Source organism: Nomascus leucogenys, chromosome 18, assembly GCF_006542625.1.
Source record: "Nomascus leucogenys isolate Asia chromosome 18, Asia_NLE_v1, whole genome shotgun sequence".
NCBI classification, from domain to species: Eukaryota; Metazoa; Chordata; class Mammalia; order Primates; family Hylobatidae; genus Nomascus; species Nomascus leucogenys.
This window is the reverse complement of record NC_044398.1, coordinates 80524668-80549535: the sequence shown is the minus strand read 5'-3', so window position 1 is coordinate 80549535 and position 24868 is coordinate 80524668. Positions and strand designations below refer to the sequence as shown.

The window sequence follows — 24868 nt, the reverse complement described above, 5'->3', positions numbered from 1 at the left end:
CTCAGAAATTTTGGTTGCTTTCCTTTCTCTATTTATCATTAGAATTTTTGCAACCCAGCAAACTTGTAATCAATCCCATGTTTTTAAGAGGCCAGTGAATATTTAGTTTTCTTTTACTTGATTCTTAACTCAGAGCAGAGTAGTGGAATCCTTGTAAGAATATCTTAGGAAAACATTTTAAAATCACTTCTATTTGATTGTTCCTATTTCCTCAGAAATGTGCTATTATAACCTCACATTGATCCATATGAAGTCCAGGATAATTCTGCATACTCTATACCTATAAAACTAGGCTGAATTGCTAATGCTGTATTAAAAAGGAAACATAAGGGAAAATAATAATAATAAAATTAATTTTTAAAAAGGGAAAAACACAGTGTCCAATGTCTTAAATGTAAAATAAAAAGCACTCTTCGTAAATCTCAGCTCTAAAGTTTACTTCCCCTTACCACTTCAGTTTCTCCTTTTACATATTTAGATAGCACCATATTATTTTCCCTCCTACTTAGCACAGCTTGTAATACATATTTGTGTGACTATTTCATCAATGTCTGTCTCCTCACCTTGACTGAGAGCTCCATGGGAGACCGTATAGGGACTGTGTCTTCATTTACTTATTTTGCTTATTTTTTATTAACCTTAGTATTGACACATTACCAGATCCCATTAGACAAACAATATATTTGTGAAATGAATATATGCAGCCAAGTAAGTAATTGTGTCCTAAGAATCTCAGAAAACTTTCTGGAAAACCACACATCTTGGTTTATACATCAGCTATGTTTGCCAACTTTATATGTAAACTATTTTTTGAAAAAACATTATTTGAACATTTTTTCACTTGTATCAGAGAATATCAATATAAATAGGACCTTAGAGATAATAAAACTGAAGTTCATAAATGCTAGGCAATTTGTCCACAATGGCACAAATCTACTTAGCAGTAGAACTGGGATTAAAGCTCAGATTTTCTGCCCCTGGTTCCATTCCTTAAGGGCTCTGTCCATGGAGTTTCAAGACACTGGCTCTAGACTGCCAAGTCTCTGAAAAGTACTTGATAGTTTTTGTAAATAAACACTTTACCACATCTTAATGTTTACAGGAAATCTGCAACAAAGAAATCGTTTGCAATATAGATAATTAATAAAAAATGTGAGATTTCTTATGCAGTTTATTTTTCAAACCTAAGAGCTAACTTTAGTTTCTCAAGCCTGTGACACCTCATCATTCATTGTCAAACACATACTAAGCCCACATGCCTGGCACTATTCTAAGGCTCTTTATCAAGGGCCATTAATTAGCCTAAGGCCTCCTTATTTCGATGGTTAAAAGATAATTGCATTCCTTTTTTCTTATGATTCAGTTGCCATTGGGAAAAAGCCATTTCTGAAAAGTTAGAATTCTGAAAGATTAAACAATGTATCCCTATGATTATTTAATTTAAGCTCTTTCATCTTTTTGTTTGTTCATATTTTTTTCACTTTTCTTCTTTTTAAACTGTAAGTTGGGATTTTTAAAATTTCTTTTTAATTAATTTATTTTATTTTATTTGTAACTAGCTTCAAATTTGTGATGAATTTGCTTACCAAGCATAGAAAATCCATTTGCTGGCTAAAGGACTCTAGCAACAGAATTTCTATCTGATGATGGAACCATATTTCTAGATGACCCCTGGAGAGAGTTAATTTGCCAAACTATTTCATTTATATTTATACGTTGGAATGTTATTCCAAAGGCTCCAAATAGTCGCTGTTCTATGTGTAAAACAGTAAAATAAAGATAAGACATTGTCTAATAATTTGTATAACTAATACATAATGTAATGCTTATTTAAAAAGCAGGCACTGATCTCATGTTAGACGTTTTAAAATAAACCCAAACCGGCATTATTTGTAGACCACAAGCCTGTGACTGGTGGCGGGGAGGACACAATAGGAAAAAGAAGAAGGAGAGAAGAAAAACAAGTGGGAAATAGGTGAATGCAGCGGAGACAGGAAAACGCGTGAGGGATACCAAAGAGAAAACAATGGAAGGAAAGGAGGTAAACCCATAGGAAGTGTCAGTTTTTTCATCAACAGATATTTACTTTTTTTTTTTTTTTTTTTTTTTTTTTTTTTGAGATGGAGTCTCGCTCTGTCAGCCAGGCTAGAGTGCAGTGGCACAATCTCGGCTCACTGCAATCTCTGCCTCCCAGGTTCAAGCGATTTTCCTGCCTCAGCCTCCCGAGTAGCTGGGACTACAGGTGCCTGCCACCACGCCTGGCTAATTTTTTCTATTTTTAGTAGAGACAGGGTTTCTCCATGTTGGCCAGGCTGGTCTTGAAGTCCTGATCTCAAGTGATCTGCCCACCTTGGCCTCCCAAAGTGCTGGGATTACAGGCGTGAGCCACCACACCCGGCCCTATTTACTTGGATCTTCTAATGCTTCTTGAAAAGCGAAATATATTTTGATATAATATAAAAACAAAGCCATACACATACACACACACACACACACACACACACACAATTACATATGTACATGTAAATGGCTACACAATTAGGTAGACAACCTTGTCTCTTCCTAGGATCTAAAGATATTCCAGATAAATCTTAAAGCACAAGTGATTAAGCCTTTAAAAAAAATCTCACTTTTCATCTCTTTTACCTTTTGGTTGGATTTTTGTGTTTATTAGCTTATTTGGAGGGAGATGGTGCAATGGAAAAGGCAATTGTCTATTTAAAAAATTACGTTTTCAGCCAAATGCAGTGGCTCACACCGTAATCCCAGCACTTTGGGAGGCCAAGGCAGAAGGACTGCTTGAGGCCAGGAGATTGAGACCAGCCTGGGCAACTTAGCAAGGCCCTGTCTCTACACAAATTAAAAAATGAAAATATAAAATTAGTTGTTTGCCTTGGCGTGTGCCTACAGCCCTAGCTACTTAGGAAGCTGAGGTGGGAAGATTACTGGAGCCCAGGAGTTCAAGGCTGCTGTGAACCGTGACGGTGCCGCTGCACTCCAGCCTCGGTGCAGAGTGAGACCCTGTCTCAAAAAATAAAATAAAATAAAAATTATGTTTTCATAGGCAAGGGGATACAGGAAGTAGAAAGAAAAAAATGGTTGGGACTTAGAGGTGGGTGCACCCACTGTATGTACATCAGGACAGTGCAAATGCAGTGGGCTAGTGCATACTGCAGACTAAGGTATTTTCTTCAAATAACCTAGAAGATAGCCATGGTCTCTTTTTTTACACTTTGTTTTTTCTCTGTAGCAGTTTTGAGTGTTTTTTTTTTTTTTAAACAATATCTACAATCAATGACTCTTTTTCAGAAGCACTATATTCAGGGATATTCCTTGTTCTATATTGAAGCACAATCATATTAGTATTGAGGACACCACCTCAAAATAGTTTGCTCACTAATGTTTCAGTAATAAGAAATCGCTACTAATCCGCACACCCTCATGTTTACAGCATAATTACCAATACAGTTTCATCATGAGGACCCTGAGGCACAGGAAGATTATCTTCCTCCTGAGTCTTCCAAGGAAGATTCAATTCCATTGTTCTGAGTCTGGGTTCCAAGTAGGTAGCATGGTGTGCACTCATCTTGCCTGAATGCATGTCTCTTGAACTATATTTCAATAAAATGCCAGTATCTGCCTAAGGGGAACAATATGTCCTTTTTTAAAAAAAGACTCTCTTTGAAGATATTATTCTATTTGGGTGGGAGAAGAAACAACAGATTTGTAAGTTCATGTCTTCTATAAATAATTTAAGTATATCTTGGGCTAATGTATAAATTTGGTTTAGGAAATTCTAAGTTAATTCTAGATAAATTTTAGGTGTTTGTATAAAAGAAATGACTGTATTATTGGATTCTACAACTTTGAAAAATAATAATCCCATGAGGGATTATTGGCAACTCTTGATTAGCTAGAATATTTGATTAACCAAAACATATTATCTATAGAGATATTATCATTAATGTTGTTATTGTACATAAATTATTTCTTTCTGTTATTTTAGAATACTTGGTAAGGTTTGTTGTAAACACATAATATCACACCTAGGTTTTTTTTAACTTTTTTAAAATTATACTTTAAGTTCTGGGATACATGTGCAAAATGTGCAAGTTTGTTACATAGGTATACACGTGCCATGGTGGTTTGCTGTACCCATCAGACGCCTAGGTTTTAATGAGCGAATTAACACTTTTTTGCAAATATGATCAAATTAGGGAGGGAACAAATTGAAGTTTTTACCTTAAAGGTATTAAAAATCAACAGCCATTCAAAGATGTATTATCACAAAAATCACTTTTCCTTCTGGATAATCATGACTTTCTGATAATGATTACCTGCATGTAAACTGTATGCTGTCAGTAATAATCTGATTTGAAAATTGCTTCCTTCCCAAGGGTGTTCATATCTGCATGTACTAACTTGTTAAATTATGGTGTGCTAATTGGTAGTTCACATGACAAGATATGCACAGTTGACCATGCTTATTAAAATTCAGGCCATCCGCAGTTAGCAATAACAAACAATGCGCCTGGGACTTTTTACACCTTCAACCTGCAGATAATCCCTAGAACTCTTGAGGTGCAATCTTCAGCCTCCTTCCAAAGAGCAGTGAATAAGCAGCTAACCTGAAGCTCAGTGCAACACCAGACACCAACATGGAAATTCTCATTTTAATGGGAAACATATGTAGCTATTTCCTATTTGGCACCGTGAAGATAAAACGCCCATGAGCTGACTTTGGGGATAGTCTCTATGCAAGTGCTTGACATTGTGCAAACATGATTAAGTTTTGTCTTGTTTGGTTTTTCTGCAAGGTAAAGACAGGTGGGAAAAGCCAGGGCCAAGAATTCCCAAACTGGGAAATCAGCCTGAGTGTCATAAAGCTGTGCATCGTTCCTAAAATTAAGATTCCTCATGGATGGGACAGGCAGTTTTTTCTAAATGAAATTCTTTCATTGATATTTTAAAGCCTAGATTAAAAGCCATTGTAAGCTGAATGAAGTAAGGCAAGCTCCCATCTACATACGAGTGATGAGGCAATTTGGTAAAAATTCATAGAATAATGGAATAAAAAAACTGGAAGGGACTCGGCAATCATTTAATCCATCCTTTCCCAAATTGTGTTCTACAGGAAACTAGATCCATGGGAGAGGGTGGTGATAGAAGTGACTAGTCAAATAGGCTAAGGAAATGTATGGTTAGACAAAATTGAACAAGTTTATACACATATAATTTATGCCTCCTAAAAAAATTAGATTATGTCACAGTTTTCAAACTTATGTCACCATGAAATTATTTTCCACTGACTATTAATGCTTTGCAGAACTAATGGCTGGCAGAACAAAGTTAAGATGACCTGATCTAGCCTAATCCCTTTATTTTACAGAAAAGGAAAGGACTGACAGCAACTCTTCAGGGAGCACCAGGGGCAACAGTGGTCTCAGGTGTGGCCCAGAGCTGCTGCACTAGGTCAGGCTTCCTGGTCTCTCTGGAGGGGGAAGGGTCCTGGAAAGCAGCTTGCAACTGGTGTCCCCTCCCTGCTTCCCTCAACACAGGGACAGCTGAACCAGACACTCTCCAAAGTGCCCATTCTAGCCTCAGGGCAGTGAAACAATTACTTCACATTTATTTCCTTAAAACATTTCACTTTCACAATCTCTTCCCTAGTGTCTTCAGAGTCTGCCAATGGACAATTTTCCAGAACTCAAAGATAAAGACAATCTTGAAATTAAGCTTACATATCCAGGTCAGGAGTTTTGTTCTCACATGATTTCAGAAGGGTGAATTCTTAAATTATCAATTCTAACTCTTCATCATTGAATTAATGGGCTTAATCTAAAATGTAGCTCCAAACTAGGAAATATTTTAATTCAGGCTGGATTCAAAATTCCCTGGTCACAAAGATAATTCAGTGCATTAGGATCTGTTGCATTTATGCCTCAATTTGCATGGATAATATTATTTTAATGCTTTTTTTATGCACATAGATTTTTTTTAAAATAACCTGAACAAATAGAATTTACAGAAGGAACTCCTTGCAAAATTCTCATTTGGCACTTATTATAGACTGGCTTGTTTCATTAGTTATCTTATTTCCATACTCAATTGTAAACAACTGAAGACAGGATTTACTTACAAGTCTTCTTATGGCCTGCAGAACTAGGAACTGAACTGTGCCTTGCTGCAGGAACATAAATAATTAATGACAGATTGGCTGATAATAGGACACCTTCTAAAAGGAGATACCATATAAAATGAAAGGATTGTCTCCTTTACAATAGATCTGAACAGGATAAGGTATTCTCTCTCTTTCTCTCATGTATGCAGACACACACACACAAACACATACGCACATTATACTAAACTAATCACAAGGCACTTGAGCATCTTGTGGGGCTGCTGGAACTTCACACCAAATACCACTTTCAATTGAATTGCACCGCCAAAAACTCCTAGTATTTGAGCTGAGAAACTATCTGGAATTCTAGATAAAAGAGCGGTTGCTACATCATCCCTAAACAGGCATGGAGCTCCATTAAAAAGAGGAAGAATTCTCTTAGGCAGTTTTCACATCTTTCACACATCAAAACTTCCAAGTGAGAGGTTTTTAAAAGGCACAAGAGACAACTGCTCAAAATAGCTCTGCACTAAGAAAGCATTGTTCGCCTGGGTTCCAGAACTTATTTGATCTTTAATTTTATTGCAATAAGGATAACTTCTCCAAATGTGACATTCTCATTGATGGATATACTTCAGGATCCAAAAAGCCATATCTATGTAGAGCAGTGTTCCTGGGGCCAGGTGCACTAAAAACGTGTTGCTCCCTCAGGGGAATAGCTGTTCCTTCCTCGCACTATCCACGTGAGAAGCCAACAAGAAATCTGAATTTGAGCCACAATGCTCAACAGTGGCGTGTTTACTCACAGCTCCCATTGAAAACCTGTTTTATCGAGAAAGAAACGGCCAGATTAACGGCAAAGTGCGTGTTTAGAGGACTTTCCTCTATGACAACAAAGACAGTCCTCAGGATGTTCATATTTCATCTTAACCCCTCAGGAATGCAAGGCAGCAATTTTGAGAGGCAACCTCAGCTTGAGTGTTTCAAATGAGGTGCGGTACAACTGCAGAGAGGAGCCACATTCAATAAAACACTACCCTAGCTTTTCAATGTTCATTCCTAATTACATACTTTTATTTTTAAATCATATGTAGACGTTCTTGTTGCATTTTCTATAAGCATCAATTTCACCAGTCCTGACTATAGGCAATCCTTTAACCTAGAAGAGTTTACTAAAATAGCATTATTATTGTCTTGTATTTATGTTAATTTCTGCAGTCCCTGTGGTGCACTAAGTGCGCTTCCCCAGAGTACCTCTTACTTTCTCACGTTTCTGTCAGACCAAGGAAATCTGACTTCACATGCAATAGAAATTACCCTTAGATCACAGCCAAGAAAACAAAAGGGGTAAGCCCTGGAGTATGATGTTTGGGGATACTTGATCGTTGCCTAGGTAGCATTTAATTAGTCCTGGGTTGCAGCTGGGAGTGGGGTGCTGGTACCTGGGTAACCTTTGTCATTGTGACTAAACCCATGGTTGAACAATCAAAATGCAATGCTTATTATACTCTCCATTCTCACCCCTTTCTTCTTTAGGAATTAGACACACACACACTCTCTTTCTCTCTCTCTCTGTCTCTCTCTCTGACACATATACATAGTTTGCAAATTAAGAGAACTCTCATGCTGGGCAGGGTGACTCACACCTGTAATCTCAACACTTTGGGAAGCGGGGGCAGAAGGACTGCTTGAGGCCAGGACTTCAAGACCAGACTGGGCAAGAGTGAGACTCCTTCTCTACAAAATAATTTAAAAACTAGCTGGGCATAGGCCGGGCGCGGTGGCTCACGCCTGTAATCACAGCACTTTGGGAGGCCGAGGTGGGCAGATCACGAGGTCAGGAGATCGAGACCATCCTGGCTAACACAGTGAAACCCTGTCTCTGCTAAAAATACAAAAAATTAGCCGGGTGTGGTGGCGGGCGCCTGTAGTCCCAGCTACTCGAGAGGCTGAGGCAGGAGAATGGTGTGAACCTGGGAGGTGGAGCTTGCAGTGAGCCGAGATCGCGCCACTGCACTCCAGCCTGGGTGACACAGCAAGACTCCGTCTCAAAAAAAAAAAAAAAAAAAAAAACAACAAATTAGCTGGGCATAGTGGCAGGCTTGTAGTCCCAGCTATTTCAGAGGCTGAGACGAGAGGGTAGCTTCATCCCAGGAAGCAGAGGCTGCAGTGAGCTGTAATTGCACCACTGCACTCCAGCCTGGGTGACAGAGGGAGACCCTGTCTCAAAAACAAAAAGCGATTTAAAAAAAAATAAAAAGAAACTCTCTTTCTTTGTTGAACAACACAATGAATTTTAAAGCTGTGAATGACTTATTTTGCCAACAAAATTATAAATAGTGGGAAATACTTCATTCTTCCAAATATTCCCTTACAGTTGCTTTCTTATTAATAAGCACTCGAAAACATTACTTGGCACTTTTAAAGCGATCTATTAGTTTATGCTTTATTCTTCATCTTCCACCATTATTTCTAGTACGCTACCATAGGTGCTGAACAAACTGCCCCAGAGGAAGACCAAAAAGCAGGCAGAAAAAGCAAAGGGACTGTGCTTGCTTGATGGTTTGCTGTTGTTGCATACTTTAAAAAAACCTTTAAAAAAAAACTCTACTAAGAAAAATCATGAGCTCTCTTTGGTCTCTGGAGATGAAGACAAAAGCTGTGACACTCAGCATGAGGTGCTGTCCTTGGTTAGCAGCTGTCGTGGAACGCACTTAGTTGGGTTTAATGGAGGGGTTATTGACATCTCCTAAAATGGCTCCTGGGCCCAGGCAGCCAATTTTCTGCTACCTTCCTGCCTATGCCTGTCTATGCTGAGTGGTTCCACAGTGCCCATTAGGAACTGCGTGAGAGCCATTACAGTCAGCAGAGTAAAACATCCTTTCCACTCTTAAAAAAAAAAGTGAGATGAATAGGTATTTCTAGGGTGGTCTGAATGAGCCATTATTAACTACCCTGAGGAATGAGGAAGCCTGAACACGGCAGTGAAACGCCATTTTATTCCTTTCTGCTGGCCACACCTGCACCAAGGGAAAAAATTCACCTTGTGAGGATCTGGATATAAAGAATCCTGAAATTTGAAAGTTGACCAAGATGTAAAGCTCACAGGAATTATGCCTTATGCTGCGTACACTATAAAATTCTAATCTTCTCCTTGGAAGGTCTGGCTCTTTCACTGCTACTGAAGGATGCAGGTGGGGGTGACTGGGCAGTCTGCTGCTAAGGCGGCAAAGTCTCAATGGGAGCACTGGGGTGAGAGCGGACAGCATGAGGAGCTGCCGATCACTCTGTCCCCTGCAACTGGGCCAGGAGGGCTCAGGGCACAGGGCAAGTGGGAGAAAGGCTAGGGATTTGCATTAAAATGGGACTCTCCTTCCCAGGCAGGCAGCAATGACCTCAAGGAATATTAAACAGAGATCTGGTTACCTTAACGAAAATAATGCTCTCTATTTGTCATTTTCTTCTAACACACCACCATTCCCCCTACAACCTTGTATGATGATGCAATGAGGAAAGATGAGCAGAGCCTCATGGGCATGGGGACAAGTACCTAGACCTGTGTGTGTGCGTAAGCAACACAGAAAACATGAGGATAAAGAATCGGCTGTCCCTCTGAAATTGCAGGTTCCCTGAGGGTGAGTCAGCCCCTTGAATGCCGCTAGAACATATATTTGTGTGCCTTATTGTTTAATGGTTGGAGCAGGGCTGAAAACACATTCATTACTCTCTGTCATAGAGCAGTTGATGTATTCTAGGCACATACAATTAAGCTATAATTCTACACACGACAGACTAAACACACAAGTCTAGACAGAGAAAGATGGCCTAAAATATTCTTAGACCTTTTCTAAGAGTATTTTCTCATTTTCTTATCACTCAACTGGTAAATATTAGTTGTAACCCGTGCCTCATTAATGTCAAAGGGAGAAGACTCGCATGACTGAAATTCAAAGGGTTGATTCTAATTCTCCATCAAAAACCAATCTCCAGGCAAGATATTTTTAGCAATCACTCAGCACAAATCTAAAGATGCTCAGCTGTGGTTTGTTTATCTTCTAGGAAAAAGGCATCAGTTCTTAAAACAAAACTGCCCATATACACCGTCCATCACATTTTATGATGACTTTTGAGAATGTGATCTAGATGTTATAAAACTAGTGACAAAATGTAAATATATCAAGGTCTTACTGTGTATTCAGCTAAGAAAATAAACCACAAGAAATCTGTTTCTTAAACCTGGCAACGTCTATAGTCACCTGTTGATTGGTGAGAGCAGAAGAGAAAAGCGAGTGTAGAACGGCGTGGAGGGAGTGACCATGCATGGGTTATCATAGCAAGAAGGCAGGCCAGCCCTCAGACTGTGCACATGTTCCCTGACAGCCCTTGTGTGGGCACCCACAGGACCATTTTGCAAATGGTCTCCAACCCCCCTCTCAGGCTCTGCTTTACCAGCCAGCACTTTAAAGCATTGCCGGCTTTTTGCTCTCAAGCCCAAAGGACCTTAGAAGCTCAGTCATAGAATGTTGTCACCCTTTACACATAATCAGCAGCTCTGCGCCTTCTGAGAATGCTGAAAGCAATCATTTCTCTGAGAAACATATTTAATACAAATTTAAAATTACTACAAAAAGGAAACGAGTCAAATATCAATACCCAGTATTTCCCACAGATCATCACCAAATATACAAGTCAAATAGATACTCCACAAGGAAGACAGCACTCGTTCACATTTGTTCCATGTGACAAGCCCTGTCTTAAGAGCTTTACACACTTTAACTCATTTGATCTGCATTGAAACTATGAGGTGGGGCCGGGTGCAGTGGCTCATGCCTGTAATCCCAGCACCTTGGGAGGCTGAGGTGGGCGGATAATGAGGTCAGGAGATCAAGACCATCCTGGCTAACGCGGTGAAACCCCGTCTCTACTAAAAATAGAAAAAAATTAGCCGGGCGTGGTGGTGGGCACCTGTAGTCCCAGCTACTCGGGAGGCTGAGGCAGGAGAATGGTGTGAACCCGGGAGGGGGAGCTTGCAGTGAGCTGAAATTGTGCCACTGCACTCCAGCCTGGGAAACAGAGCAAGACTCTGTCTCAAAAAAGTGGAAGTGGTCATCCTTGTTTACAAACAAGAAGACTGAAAACAGGTAACTTCTCCAAGATGACACAGCAAATAAACCTTGGGGTTATGATCAAACAAGGCAGTTTGACTCCAGAATCTGCACTCTTCATCATTATGCTAGGCTGCTGATGAGGAGTCAGATGATCAAAATTTTTAAATTATTTTAATAGGCAGATAAAAGTGGCAAAATGATGGGAAAAAATAAAAATTGAAACTGATTTTCAGTCTGACGTCACTTGTCCTGGGAACAGTTTTTATTTGTTTGCTTGTTTTGAAATGGTGTCTGTCTACCACAGATAATTCTGGGGCACTTCTTACAACCCCTGGGAGATATCCTTCTTTACTACTATACATAGACAGTCCTAAAGTTAAATTTGGGAAAGAAGCAAACGGCAATGGAAAATGAAATAAACCCTGTACAGCATGGTAAGGCTAGCTTTGCTTTTGTGGTCAGACTTAACCAAGATGATTCTCATCCAACATGATTAGGGTACAAAAAACATATGATATAATAGGTAAATAAAAATTTTATGGTAGTATTTAAACTCATAACTATAAAGAAATATAAGACTGTTGTTCTGGCTGAGCACAGTGGCTCACACCTATAATCCCAGCACTTTAGGAGGCCAAGGCAGACAGATTGCTTGAGCTCAGGAGTTCAAGATCAGCCAGGGCAACATGGGGAAATCTAATCTCTACAAAACATACAAAAAATTACCTGGGTGTGATGGTGCACACCTATGGTCCCAGCTACTCAGGAGGCTGAGGTGGGGGGATCACTTGAGCCCAGAAGGTTGAGGTTGCAGTGAGCCGAGACTGCACCACTGCACTCCAGCCTGGGCGATGACATAGCTAAGACTGTTTCAAAACAACAACAACAACAAAAGACTGTTCCTCTATTTTGAAAAGACTCAACTACTGAACTTTCCTTTGAGTGAAAGACTAGAGAGTGTTCATAAAAGAACACCTAACCTTTTCTTTCAAGATGACTGTTCTCACTTGAGCCAACTTAGATGTGGCCAGAAATGGCTTTATATCAAGGCAAATCAGCAGAGACCTGCCCTGGGCACACAGCAAATGTTTGTTGAGTGATCTTTAGGCACGGCAATGCTGCAATAGTAAGGCAAAGTAATAGGAAGATAAACCCAGATGACTGACCACTCCGAGAATTACAGTATGCCAGAGTTGGACAGGGCTTAAAGATCACAGGACTAACATTCTGGGGAACTGAGGCACCCACCACCCACCTTGTGTAGAGAAAGCACTCATATTCCAGATTCCTGCTCAAACGATATTATTCAAGATGACTAAGTCTTTCTGAGTGGTCTTGAATGAGACCTACAATCCTGAAGAAACAGTCAAATCAAATCTCAAAACCATATTTAAAAACTAGTATAAGGGGTAAACTAGTACAAAGGAATCAATCTTGTGCCATTTGCACAATCTGTTAGCTGCAATTTGAGGCTATCTTCAGTCTTTACAAGTGATCTCTAGTTATTAAAAAACAACAAAAGCTATCATAACCAACAGGAACATAAGACAGGTATATGGGTGATCTGAGACTTAATTTACTTATGTCATAGAAAGCAATAAATATTTTACTATAACTCTGCTGGCCTTAAAACAACAAAACAAAACCGTGGCTGGGCATGGTGGCTCATGCCTATAATCCTAGCACTTTGGGAGGCCAAGGCAGGTGGATTGCTAGAGCCCAGGAGTTTAAAACCAGCCTGGGCAACATAGTGAGACCCTGTCTCTATGTTTTTTTAAACCCAAACCCCCAAAAAATCTGTTTGAAGCCTGGATTTGATGCAAGGGGCTAGATTTTATGCTGGTCTGTATATGACTGTTAAATGCCTTCTCCTCTCACAAGAATATAAGTGTAATAAAGGTAATGACTGTATTTGTTTTGTTCTTCACAGTGTCCTCACTCACCAAGCACCCTATAATGCCTGGTATATTGTAGGTGCTATTTAACAATGTTTCACCTGGCTGAAAAATGGCTCTATTTTTATTAGGGGATCCATCCTTCATCTTGCTCCTTGGCTCTAAGTTAATTTAAGATTCTTGAAATTAGGCAGATGTGGTGGCATGTACCTGTAATCCCAGCTATTTGGAAGGCTGAGGTTGGAGGGTCATTTGAGACCAGGAGTTTGAGAGCAGCCTGGGCAACATAGTGAGACGCTGTCTCAAAAAACAATGAAAGATTCTTGAAACTCTAAAGGAAAATGTTCAGCTAATTCCATTTCAGGGGAACTGAAGTACATGAGTTAGCTTTTACATTATTTCAAGTGAGACAGGAAGAGACCACGAGACTTGGACCCACTTAAAACCAGACTTCAAATTTTCCCATAAAACCTTTCCAGTTTGTTTGGGAAAAGCTAAAGGCTTCCCTGGGCACAATCCAGTGATCATCCTGTGATCTCCATGTCTTCTTATCCTCTAACATCTCTTCTCTTTAAAACACACTTATCTGAAACTGAATCTGACATGTGCTCTTATCACCTTACAGTCCTGGTTGGAAACCTTCATGCTCCTGACACAGGAGCATGACTATAATGGCTCTATTCTAGATGCTTAATTCCCAGAGGGGAGCCTTGGCCTGTAAAGTGTACTTATAGGCTTGAGAGGGAAAGTCGTAATATCAGTCCTTTCTAGCGTTGGCAAGAATAGTAAAGATGCTGTGTGTCCAAAGGCCAATCTCCAAACACAGCCTCTAGCATAACACTATACAACTAGGTAGGTAACCAATCCTTACTGAAGGTGATAGCAGGAGAAAGGAGAGGAGAATGGGGTACATTAGGCTAAAGTGACAGTTTGGGGGAACTTGATCTTCCTACTCCACAAGAGCAATACTAGGTCTTGGGTCTAGAAATGGTTAATTCTTCAGCAATGCTTGCAGCCTTTCATTATGCAATACGCAGTTGTCACTCTAAAAAGTCAATCCAAATATGAATGAACACAATGAGAACCACATGACTTGTACACACAAAAAAAGTAGTCTTACAAACAATCATAGTAAAAAAGCCAGAACAACCTACAGAGAAAAAACAAAAGCTTGTAGTTTTCACATTTTGAAATAATCACACTTTTTGGAAAACAGCACTTCCCTCATTTTTTTGTGAGATGGTTTTAAAAGATATGGAAATATTGCAAGACAAAAATACAATAAAATAACAACAAGAGAAATAACCTTATACTGTACCTTTCCTTCAGCAATCATATGCTGTCTGACAGTCTCTGGATTCCTTTTTTCTCAAAGTTACTTAAAAACTGATTTTTCATGTGGCTTTGCAGCAAGTTTAACTTTTAATAAACCATTTCTTGCTGAGCTTTTCTTAGCACATTTACTCAATTCCATACTTGAAAGCTACAATGCATTTCAATAACTGTAATATATGGGATTTTATTCTAATATTAAACTCAAAAGGAAAAACTGAGACAGTCCTATGGGCATATTACTGCAGCCAAAGGTGATTCATGAAGGCACTGATATTCTATAAAAGGGATTTCAAATATCAATGTATATACAAGACTAATGGAATAGATCTAACCAGTCAAAATAGGCTGAATCTCATTCCTGATGTTATATCAATGCCAATAAAATTAGGAATCATATAACAAAAGCATATGGACAGAAAATAGCTTTCTCTTATGTAAAATTCAAGTGATGGTCAAGAAATAAGATGTAATACAGTGCTTCTGATGGGTCAGTGGCAAAGGTCTGGAGAAATATATTCCAGGTTTGGAATCTTTATGGGCCAGAAACTGCCTCATAATTCCTAAATGTGACCAAATGGGAGGAATATAGGTTATTGCTCACAAGAAGAAGATGAGATGGGTCAGCATTAATACATCCCCCATGCCAGAGGCATGGGTCAGAGCATAGCCCCAGGGAGGTGGCTGGTTAGTGGGAACATCTTCACATATGACAAATTTTTGGATCCTTACCTTTAATTATTCTTTGGTATTCTTTTTCATCTCTGAAAAAAAGGCTATTTTAACAGCAGTTTGTAATGTCAGATTCTTTTACCCACACTAAGAAAGATAAGTGGTAATGCAATGGCAGGTGATAATGCAATTATGAAATGATGATGTATATTTCATTTTGAAATGCAGTATATGTTTCCTTTTTCTTTTGCAGGAAGACAGTTCTGGGATCCTAGGAGCATCCAATTTGTATTCACAATTTCATTTGTGTAAGATTAACATTTAAATAGTTTGTAGTCCCTTGAGCTCAGAGTACAGTGAGATACATATACACGCACTCTACTATCTCTCTCTCTCTCTTTCTCAAGCCCTAGATATCAATTCAAAATTTGTGTGATCATTGATGTGTGTGTGTATATATATATACACATACACAACCCTAGAACTTAAAAACTCATTAAGAATCCACAAAATAGATAACCCACACAGTGATAACCTAGAGTGACTTTCTTAACTGTGGCTGCTGGCTAACCTAGGTAATAATAACAAATACAAAGTATCCTTTTAGCAATAAGAGAGTCTTTTTGCTGCCCCAGACAAAGCTTTCTAACTTGCTCCTTGTCCTTTGGAATTCTAGGCTGACCAACACTGAGCGGAAGCCTCACCTGGGACTTCAGGAGAGAATCTTGCAGAGTGTCGAGATACAAAAAGTTTGAGTTCTTGGTCCAAGTTGCATTCAATCAGGTTTGTGTCCCATGATCGGATTCCTAGGGAGGGAAAGAAAGAGAGTTGAGAGACTTCCAGTTAGTCATTTCAGAGTGGTTTGGACAACATCACTGTAACATTTCTCAGGCTTTCAGGGAGGATGTGGGAACTCCTTTTCTGAAGAGCTTCGGGGCTTAGCAGTGGATGCCCACAAAATGGGAGGGCCAGGGAGGTCTCTCCACCAGGCCACAAGGGAGGGATAATTAGCAGTGTGGACTGAACTTCTGCCCCTCATAAAATGTAAATGCACCTCTTCTGGAAGAGTCAAAGAAAACAGTTATTAGGAAAATGACAGGCTGTACTCCAGGGAGGGACTAGAAAGGGCAGGAAGATGGTTAGTTCTTAAGAAGCTAAGAGGCCAACAGACTAAATCTAGCTTGTAGACAGACTAACTCCACTTGTAGGTGGCAAGAAAATGTAGAATAAAGGCAAAGAAAATATATGGGGGCTGCCATTCAAGCACAGGCCTTTGTTTCTAAAATGATGTTCTGGTAGTATACATGTATAATTTCTTTCCTTTACCCATCCTGTTTTTGACTTTGGTTTATCAAGCCCTGGATATCAATCCAAGATTTATGTGATTTTTGATAAACAGGGTGGATCCACTCAATCTTCGAGACTTGGCCTGTCTGTCCTTCCAGGCATTTTTCTGTTACCTGAGTAGCTTGGCAGGCAGCTCTTTTATTCACAATTGTTCATTGTATTCAATTTTCTTATCCAGAGGCAAAGAAAAATGGCAACTTTTTATACTTTATAAAACATTTATGGAGTTAGGGGCATGAATCAGCTATTCCTACCAAAGTTCAGACTTCCTTTCCCTAGGCTGAAAGGAATATCCGGGGTGAGAGGAACAGGAGGGCAAGAGGCGAGATGAGGGCAGCTTCCTGTGCTCATGCCCTACTCTCTAGCCTCTTCCTTCCTCCTCCCGCTGTCCTCTTTCTCCTGCCCTCCCAAAGGGGATGGCCCAGAGGGAACCCCAGAGAGCATCACAGAAGGGAGGTCTGGAGAGTAAGCCAGGGAAAGTTGGGGAACCCCAGAACTCTGGTGTGTGTGTGTTGCATGTTTACATATTATATATTACATTTTTCCTAATAGGTTGCTCATGGTGGAGCCAGTGTGTGGTATCCATCGTTGTACCTTTGTATAGAGCATTCTCAATTGCCAGAAACAAATCTCTAGAACAACAAACATTTATTGCATACCTCCTAAAGTTAAGGGCTTGAACCCCTAGGCAGAACACAGCAGGTGAACTATCTCTAAATTAACACCCAGTCACATAATCATTTTTGTTGGACATTAGTCATGTATACACACTTGGGGGAATAAATAGCAGTGTGTTACTTAAATAACACACTGGATCCTTACGGCATATTTGTATTTACCCTTGGTTATATTGTATTCAGTCTTCCTATCCTGTAAAGAATCAAGGTGGATTATACATAGACATTACAAAAAAAAAAAAAAGATTCTGGAAACTCAGTTCACTGAACATCTAAAATATCTTTAGATTACACACCACAGACCTTTTCAACCAGGAGGAATATTTTCAGATAGATGCGTGTCCACTAAATAGAGGCAGAAATTTCTCATATGATCAATGGGAAGAATTCAGGTGTGGAAGAGTTAACGCGTTTAAGGAAAGGTTAAATTATAAGGGAGAATTTTATGGCTCTCCCTGGAAACATTAATAGCCTCAGTTTGCATTTGTGCTAATGGAGTATTTAAATTTTAACAAGAAAGGCATGTTGAGATTTCGCAGATCTTTTTAGTGCAGAAATGATAAATGGGTTCTTTTTGTTTCACAGAGAGCTTGACAGGTTGAGAGGTCTGAATTCATTAGAATATTTTACTTCAACCTATACACTATATACTAGTCTAGTGCCAAAAAATCGAGTTCCTGTCTGAGCTGCTTAATTGGTATTGTTGACTGAATTCTCCATGTTCCAGGTCTGAGCTCCACTTTGTCTTCTACCCTGTCAAGCTGGGTCAATAAGTTAATAATGAGACATATGCATTTAAATTAAATTCATACAATTTTTCTGTCTTTGTTCTAAGTAATGTCTAAATTGGTACATTATTTGAATGACTTCATCCAGGGTTATCTGCAGACTTGCTCTTACATTGTTACTTGCCATTTTCCCTTGGCTTCAGTTAACTTGTCATGGCACACACAATTAAATGTTTGCTTTATATTTTCATACATATTTTATTTTTGATATATTTGTAATTTAGCAATAGAAAAAGTACTAAATGATAAATCCACTTAGTAATTTCTAAATTATGCTAGTAAACGGCTGATAAAAATATTTCTCATTTTTACACTCCCAATGAAACTAAAAATGTAGACTTCTTTTTTCAAGAGAGCAATTTCCACCCAAATTGTTTTCTTAGCAATGCACAACCACTACTACCACTTATAAAATAAAGGTTATGATGGATTTGCCAGCTATTTTAGTTGGAAAGGAAAATTTTGGAATCAGGCCACTTTCCATACCAATTTTAGAAATAAAATAATTTGCAATTACTTTGTATCTCCTGCTGGATAATATTGGTAAAGGCAAAGAGTAGTTGTCAATGAAGGTTCATATTGCATTTAGTAGGTTTATGTAGTTCCCCTTTGTGCCTAACAAGGAGCCAACAGCGAGCCCTCTAAAGTTCACAGGACAGAAAAATATCTTTTTGGCCCTTCCCATATTCTCCCCTCTCTGAATCTGGCTGGAGGGCATCCTGGGGTGTTGGTGAAGAGGTTCTAAAGAGGCTTTCAGAAGCAAGTCATCTTGGTCTCTGTTGGGGAGCAGGGAAGCCCTCTTTCTGATTTTCACCCCAATACGCCCCAAGTCAAGCTCTTCCCAGAGGCTTTGTTTCCTCAACAGTCTAAGACTGTACCCCTCCTGGGCTTACCCAGGTAGGGGCAGAATAACTCTAGGCAGTTGGAGGCAGTGAACCCCATTCTTTCAATGTCTGGAGCCAAAAGGCATCCGTCATCTCTGAGAACAATCTGGGCCTGCTCTGTGGCTATTGCCCAGCCCTGAAAGTGAGCTCCTTGGGACCAGGGAGCGACAAAAGATCTTTCCTTCTCAGTTCTCTGACCCCAGGTGGTAGCAGTGCACACAAGGGAGGCTAACATGCACATGATATACACAGATGAGAAAAGGAGAAAAGAATAGGTTATGGGGCAGGGAGGCAGGGGTGGTCATCAAAGAACAAGTCAGGGTGAAAAATGAGGAAGAGTCAGGTACTCTTGGTGTATATAGGCTAGATTGTTCCAAGTTTACCAATCATGTAAGCATTTTGCAGGGTTGTTTAATGAAACCAACAATTTAAAAAAGCACCTCCCATTTAAAGGCTAAAATTCATATTTCTAAAGGTGACAGTGGATTGAGGAAAGCAAAATGAAATGACCATGCATTGCATGTTGATGGCACATGGGTTCTATCTGACAGTTATTTGGGCCTTTGGCAAGTTGATTTTCCTTTATGGGCTTTAGTTGCTCCCTCTGAAAAACAGGCTTTTGGATATTTTTTCCAAGTACCTAAATGATTAACCTATAATCATAAGATTACATTTGTAAAACTATGCTAAAATGTGGTCTGAAATCAGATTGAAATCATAAACTACATAAATAAACTACAGGAAATGCTACGTTTAGGAATGCTTTATTTCTCAGAGGAAAAAATTCTTATTTTTTCTCTTGAACTCATCTTTAATTTGCTTTTTCTCTTTTTTTAAAGCCAGCAACTTGATGTTCATAACATATATATGTACGAAGATAATATCTTACATACAGAGCTCATAGTTTCAAAGCATTGATAATAAATAATTTAGTTCAGAGATTACATCTTACAATAGAAGCAAATGAGAAGTGACTTATAATTATTTGCTTGTCTAAAAAGTTATACTTATTTTTTTTAAAGTAAGCCCTTAGAGAAGGTGAACAATTTAATGACCTTAAATTTGGGGACTGGCTTGTGTTTCAGCATGGATCACAGAGCTGTCGTAGATAATACCAATTAAGCAGTGCAAGCAGAAATCCATCTGTCTTTGACTTTGAAAAGTATAAAGACAAATATAGTAAATTTAAGATTCTCTAACATTTAATTCTCACCACATATAGTATTGGTTTCTTATTTCCCCTGTTAAAAGGAAAACTAAACTCCAAATCTTTCCTGGGTTTTAAATTCTCTTACCATCTTAGACTGAAGGACATTCAGTTAAGTGACATCAGAATGCTACATTGTAATCAGCTAAACTTTTATCTAAAAAATGCAGAGCAGTAGATGTTACATTCATCTATCTTTTCACCAACAAATCTTGCTGATTCCCAGGGTTAACTAAAGGAAAAGTTATAATCTAACGGTAATTGAAAACATCAAACAGACACTTAGTATTCTTTATATGTTTTAGTTCCTTAAAAAAAAAATGAAACAATGAAAACTTTCACAAAGCTCTAGAATTCAGTTTGCAAGGCACGGATGTATGTCCTCTATGTATTAAAATAAAACCAAGAAGCAGGGTTTTGCTGAAAATGAGAACCACTGGCTAAATCCATGCTGGGGGCTAATTAGGGTGGAGAAAAAGGAGGTGCCAAAGAATAGTAGTTGATGGTAGCGAAAACGAGTTGGAATAAAGTCCTGCATAACTAAATAAATGAAGCTAGCCTAGTCCGAGGAAACACTATTGTTCCAAACTCTGGAGGATACATGTCCAAAGCCTTCATTATGCTTTCCGAATATAGTTGAGAAAACAAGAGGGACCATCTCTCTTCCCTGGTTTCAAGAGGCATTTACGAAGCATCCACACTGGGACGTTCCAGGCCTGTTGATTTACTGCATTACCACCATGTCTCTACAGATTTATAGATTATTTTCTAGGCTTCCCAGAGAGCCCTCAGTAATCAGATGGCAAGAATCCAAGTCGCAAGGGTCTCCAAACCCAGAGTCTCAGTTAAGGCAGGAGGGGAAATGGGAAGAAAGAGTAACAGATGAGGAACTGCTTTCCCAGCCTGCAACACACAATCATCAGAGCTAGCCCCCTGGAGCAGCTCCATCTTGCTTCACACAAGGCCCAAAGGCACCAAGCAACAACAGCAGTGGCCTCTGGAGGAGGCCCAGCTGAGACCTGGCGGCTGAAGCAGCAGCTTGTCGTGCACAGGAAAACAGGACCAGCGTGCTCTGTTGCTAAGTCATCTCAGACTGTCTGAAAAGCTATGGGAGCAAGATTTTCACTTAGCGCTGGACGGGCCTGCATCTTGAGCTGCAGCCAAGACCCCAGAACCCAGGAGAGCCATCTTCAGAGGAAAAGCAGCATCTGCTATGGTGTGTAAAGAAATGGCTCTGCTCACTCAGTTGGTTGATTCTTAATGGGATCAATACAGTCATTTCAGAGTTCCATGCAAAAACCTGACCAAATTAGGGAATTAAAAAATCAGGAAGCCATGATGATTAACGCAAAGGGAACACAAGGGGGCTTCTGGGGTTCCAGTAATGTCTGTTTCTTGATCTGGGTAACCCAGGCATGTCCGTTTTGTGAAAATTCGTTGAGCTGCTCATCTTTGATTTGCGCCCTTTCCTCTCTATGTAATACTTCAACCGAATTTTTTTAAAAATTAATGTCAAGAAGACAAATCTGAATTGTGTCACTAAGTGCTAGTAGTGTAAAACCGAGTAAAGGCAGGGAGCCCTTCTTCATAGCAGTACGTGGATGCATCTGTTTTCTCCATAAACAGATACATCTTGAATAAACCCTCTGAGGAATAGGGCACTGAAAGGATGATCAGATGAGTAACAAAGCAGGAAGGTAATTACGGCCTGAAGGTGATTGCTGAACCATCTCCCAGCATGGGGCGCTGCCCACAAGTGGATGGCCATACAAAGGCAAGCCCTGAAAACTGTTGTACTGAAACCTTCCTCCCATCATAGGATGTTAGCCAACCCTGCACTAACATCATGACAGGGTCAGAAAACGAGTGACGCTGCAGTACTGGTACTTCTGTCACTTATGAGTGCTGTGACCTTGAGCCGGTTCTCTTACCCTTCCTGCCTCTCTGGGCCCCCAGCTCTAAAACGGGGTCGATGATGCCTCTCCTAGCACTACCACATCGAATGGTTATGAAGATTTTGTAGACAGAAAAGCACCTCCTAATATATTCCTATTTCCCAGAAATGCCACCTACAAATAATTTTTTAATGAAAAAAATCCAAAGTCAATGATTCCGACAATAGCCACACCCAAAGTCAGTACGTGTAAAATTTTTCAAGGAGAAAATTGTGCAAATAAACTAAATTAGAACAGATTAGACCAAAGGCCTGTAGTCTGAAAATGAAGGGTTATTGAGATGCTCAAATAAGACATTTCACTATTGAAATATCTCTTGTTCTTGAATTTTTTGGAATAAAATACTATGACTTTCTGCTCACATTTTTTTTCTTTTTTCTTTTTTTTTTTTTTAAGCTAAAAGGGAAAATCAAGTGCTTTAAAGTTAAACAAAAGAACCAGGTCCGCAACTCCAGTCCCCACCCTGCAGCCTTTTGTTCTGGGGACAAGTGGCCGTTTCCAACTGCAGAGGCAGATGACAAGCATTTATTTTTTCATCTAAAACAAGGTTTTTCTTTCGTCTTTTATTGGGGAGGGGGAGCGGGGAAGGAGGGCTGCGTGAACGCCCTTTGTCCGCCTCGGGCTGCCGTAGAGACCGCAGTGCGGACTGCACCACGCCCACCAACCGGTGTCTCCCGGAGAAACGCTTCAGCACCACCCCAGGAGAATAGAGCGCGGGCTGGGGCTGCGGAGGGACCCGGCGACCTCTGTCAGGGGCGAGGGGAGGGCCGGGACGCTGGGGATAAAGGGAAAGGCAGAGACCAGAGCTGCCCACCCAGGGACTCCCAGTGCAACAAAGCCAGGCAAACTGAGAGGTGAGGGCGCGCGGCCCCCGCCAGCCCGAGGCCCGGGCGGAGCGCACGCCCAGCCAGCCGTGCCCGACGGGGGGAGCCGCAGTGTGGGGGGGGCAGGTGTGGCAGTCGGTCCGGGGGCACTGCGGCAGCTCGGGTGGGGCTGGGGGCGGGTCTCTCTGTGCGCCCGAGGCTGTGCCCGCCCGGACCCTCACGGCCCCGCCCAGGGTTTCCGGCGTACCGCTATTCGGCCTCCGCAGAGCGCGCCACTGGTGCGCGCACCGGGCGAGGAGCTGACCCTACCCGTTGACGTCTCCCTCACCGACCCCCTTCAAGCTACCACTCCCGAGGCTGGGACTTCTAAAAGCAGCAGCCCCACCCCACAACTTGGGGTCCCATTGTCCTTTCTGAGAGCTGCAGCCCAGGCCCCAGGGGCGGTAGCGAGGCGGGCTCTGTCTGGTGGCGAAGCGCAGGCGGTTCTGCATCCCAGCATCTCGCGGGGGGGTGGGGGCGGGGGGGAGCGGGCGTGGCCCTAGGACTAGCCTAGTCATTCTGAGGAAAGAAAGGATCGGGAGGTTTGAAATCAGAAAAGGCGTTTCTCAGGGGCTCAGTTAGCCGTGGTGAGGATGAATCCCACGAGGCCCCTGGCACATGGGGCTTTGGCCCCAGGTCTGCGGTGGTGGGGGTCCCAGCCTTTTCCTGAGGCCAGAAGGGGACTGAAAGGAGCGGTTGCATCAGGTCTCCCCCACCCTTCTGCCTCCTGCGGTAGCGGCTTTACTGTGGCCTCTGCTCCCCTGACACCTGCATTTCACTTAGCGGGAGAGGCGGTGGCCAACTCAGCAGAGGCTGCGGACCCAGCGTGGTGACAGATCCCTCAAGGTTATTGGAGACTCTCCCTCTGGGTCTCATACCTAATAATTCGGATTATTCTTAATTAGCCCAGAAAAGAGTCTGGACCAAGTATGAGAGGTGGCGAGGAGAGACATGGGTGCGGGGCGCGCGGGAGGAGCGCAGTGACCGTCGCGCCCTGGGTGGGGTCGTGTTTGCGCGTCTGCCAGCACGCGTTCCTGGGGGCGCGGGGCCACTTACCGAGCTCGATGTTGCAGATGGCGCGCCGCAGGTGCTCCTCGGTCACGATCTCGCCGACTACCACCAGCAAGTAGAACTTGCTGTCAAGGAAACGGTGCGACAGGCTGGGCGAGGTAGACGCCGCCGGGTTGGCGATGCTGCCGGACGGCTCCGGCTCGGTGGCTTCCACCACCACGGTAGCCATCCTGCCGGCTGCTGTGCCTCGGCGAAGTGTATCGCTCCGGCCGCTCCTCTCCTCTGCGGCAGGAGAAAGGATTATCTCCGAAGGTGCTGTCTCCGCTCCGCCCCCTGCGTCCCCCCTCCTCTGGCGCCGCGCGCCGCCTCCTCCTCCGCCCTCTCCTAGTGCCGCGGAGAGTGCGCGGCGGAGAGGAGCGGGGAGTGAGAGGGCGGGGAGGCGGTGCCGCTTTTATATGGAGACTAGGCAGGGAGCCGGGGAGGAGGAGGAAGAGGAGGAGAAAGGACCACCCGGCATATCCTCACGCGGTGGCTGCCTCCGCTCTTCCAGCCGTTGGCCCGGGGCTGATGTCATCTGCAGCAAATCATCTCGCCCGCGGCCCGGAAGCTGGAGGGACGAGGTGTGCGGACAATGGTCGGGGCAGGGCCGCGAGCCAAGGGGCTGGGGCGCCCGCTGAGCTTCTGCTGCAGCCGTGAAGGGGGAAGACGCTTTCAACCTACGCCACCCACCACGTACACACCCACTGCCCACTCCTCACCTTCACCCTGTCTGCATGGGAATGGGATGAGTTTCCATTTTCAGAGTGGGGGTCTTTCTCTTGTCCGAGTTGGACTAGTCAGGCCTCTGCCTTGTGTGCCATGTATGATGTAGCCAGGTTCTCAGAAACTGGGATAGCCACAGTGGGCAGATGCGGGGCTGTGCTTACCCCGCCTAAGAAGACGGAACCTGTCTTTTCTTTGACCTTGTGGCTTTAAGAAGACGAATTTACTAATATTTACCAATGTCAA

At 41.8% G+C, this 24868-nt stretch overlaps 1 protein-coding gene across 1 annotated transcript in view; it reads right to left on the bottom strand.

The window, feature by feature from the left end:
- MAP1B (microtubule associated protein 1B) overlaps nucleotides 1-24347 on the bottom strand; it is a 98086-nt gene extending 73739 nt beyond the window's left edge. Inside the window, exons 1-2 of the mRNA XM_030798072.1 lie at nucleotides 23906-24347; nucleotides 15833-15934 (exon numbers count right to left, since the gene is read on the bottom strand). Of these exons, the coding sequence (XP_030653932.1) occupies nucleotides 15833-15934; nucleotides 23906-24089 (286 nt within the window). The 5' untranslated portion in view covers nucleotides 24090-24347. The remainder of the gene's footprint in view (nucleotides 1-15832; nucleotides 15935-23905) is intronic.
- Nucleotides 24348-24868: the final 521 nt, after the last annotated feature.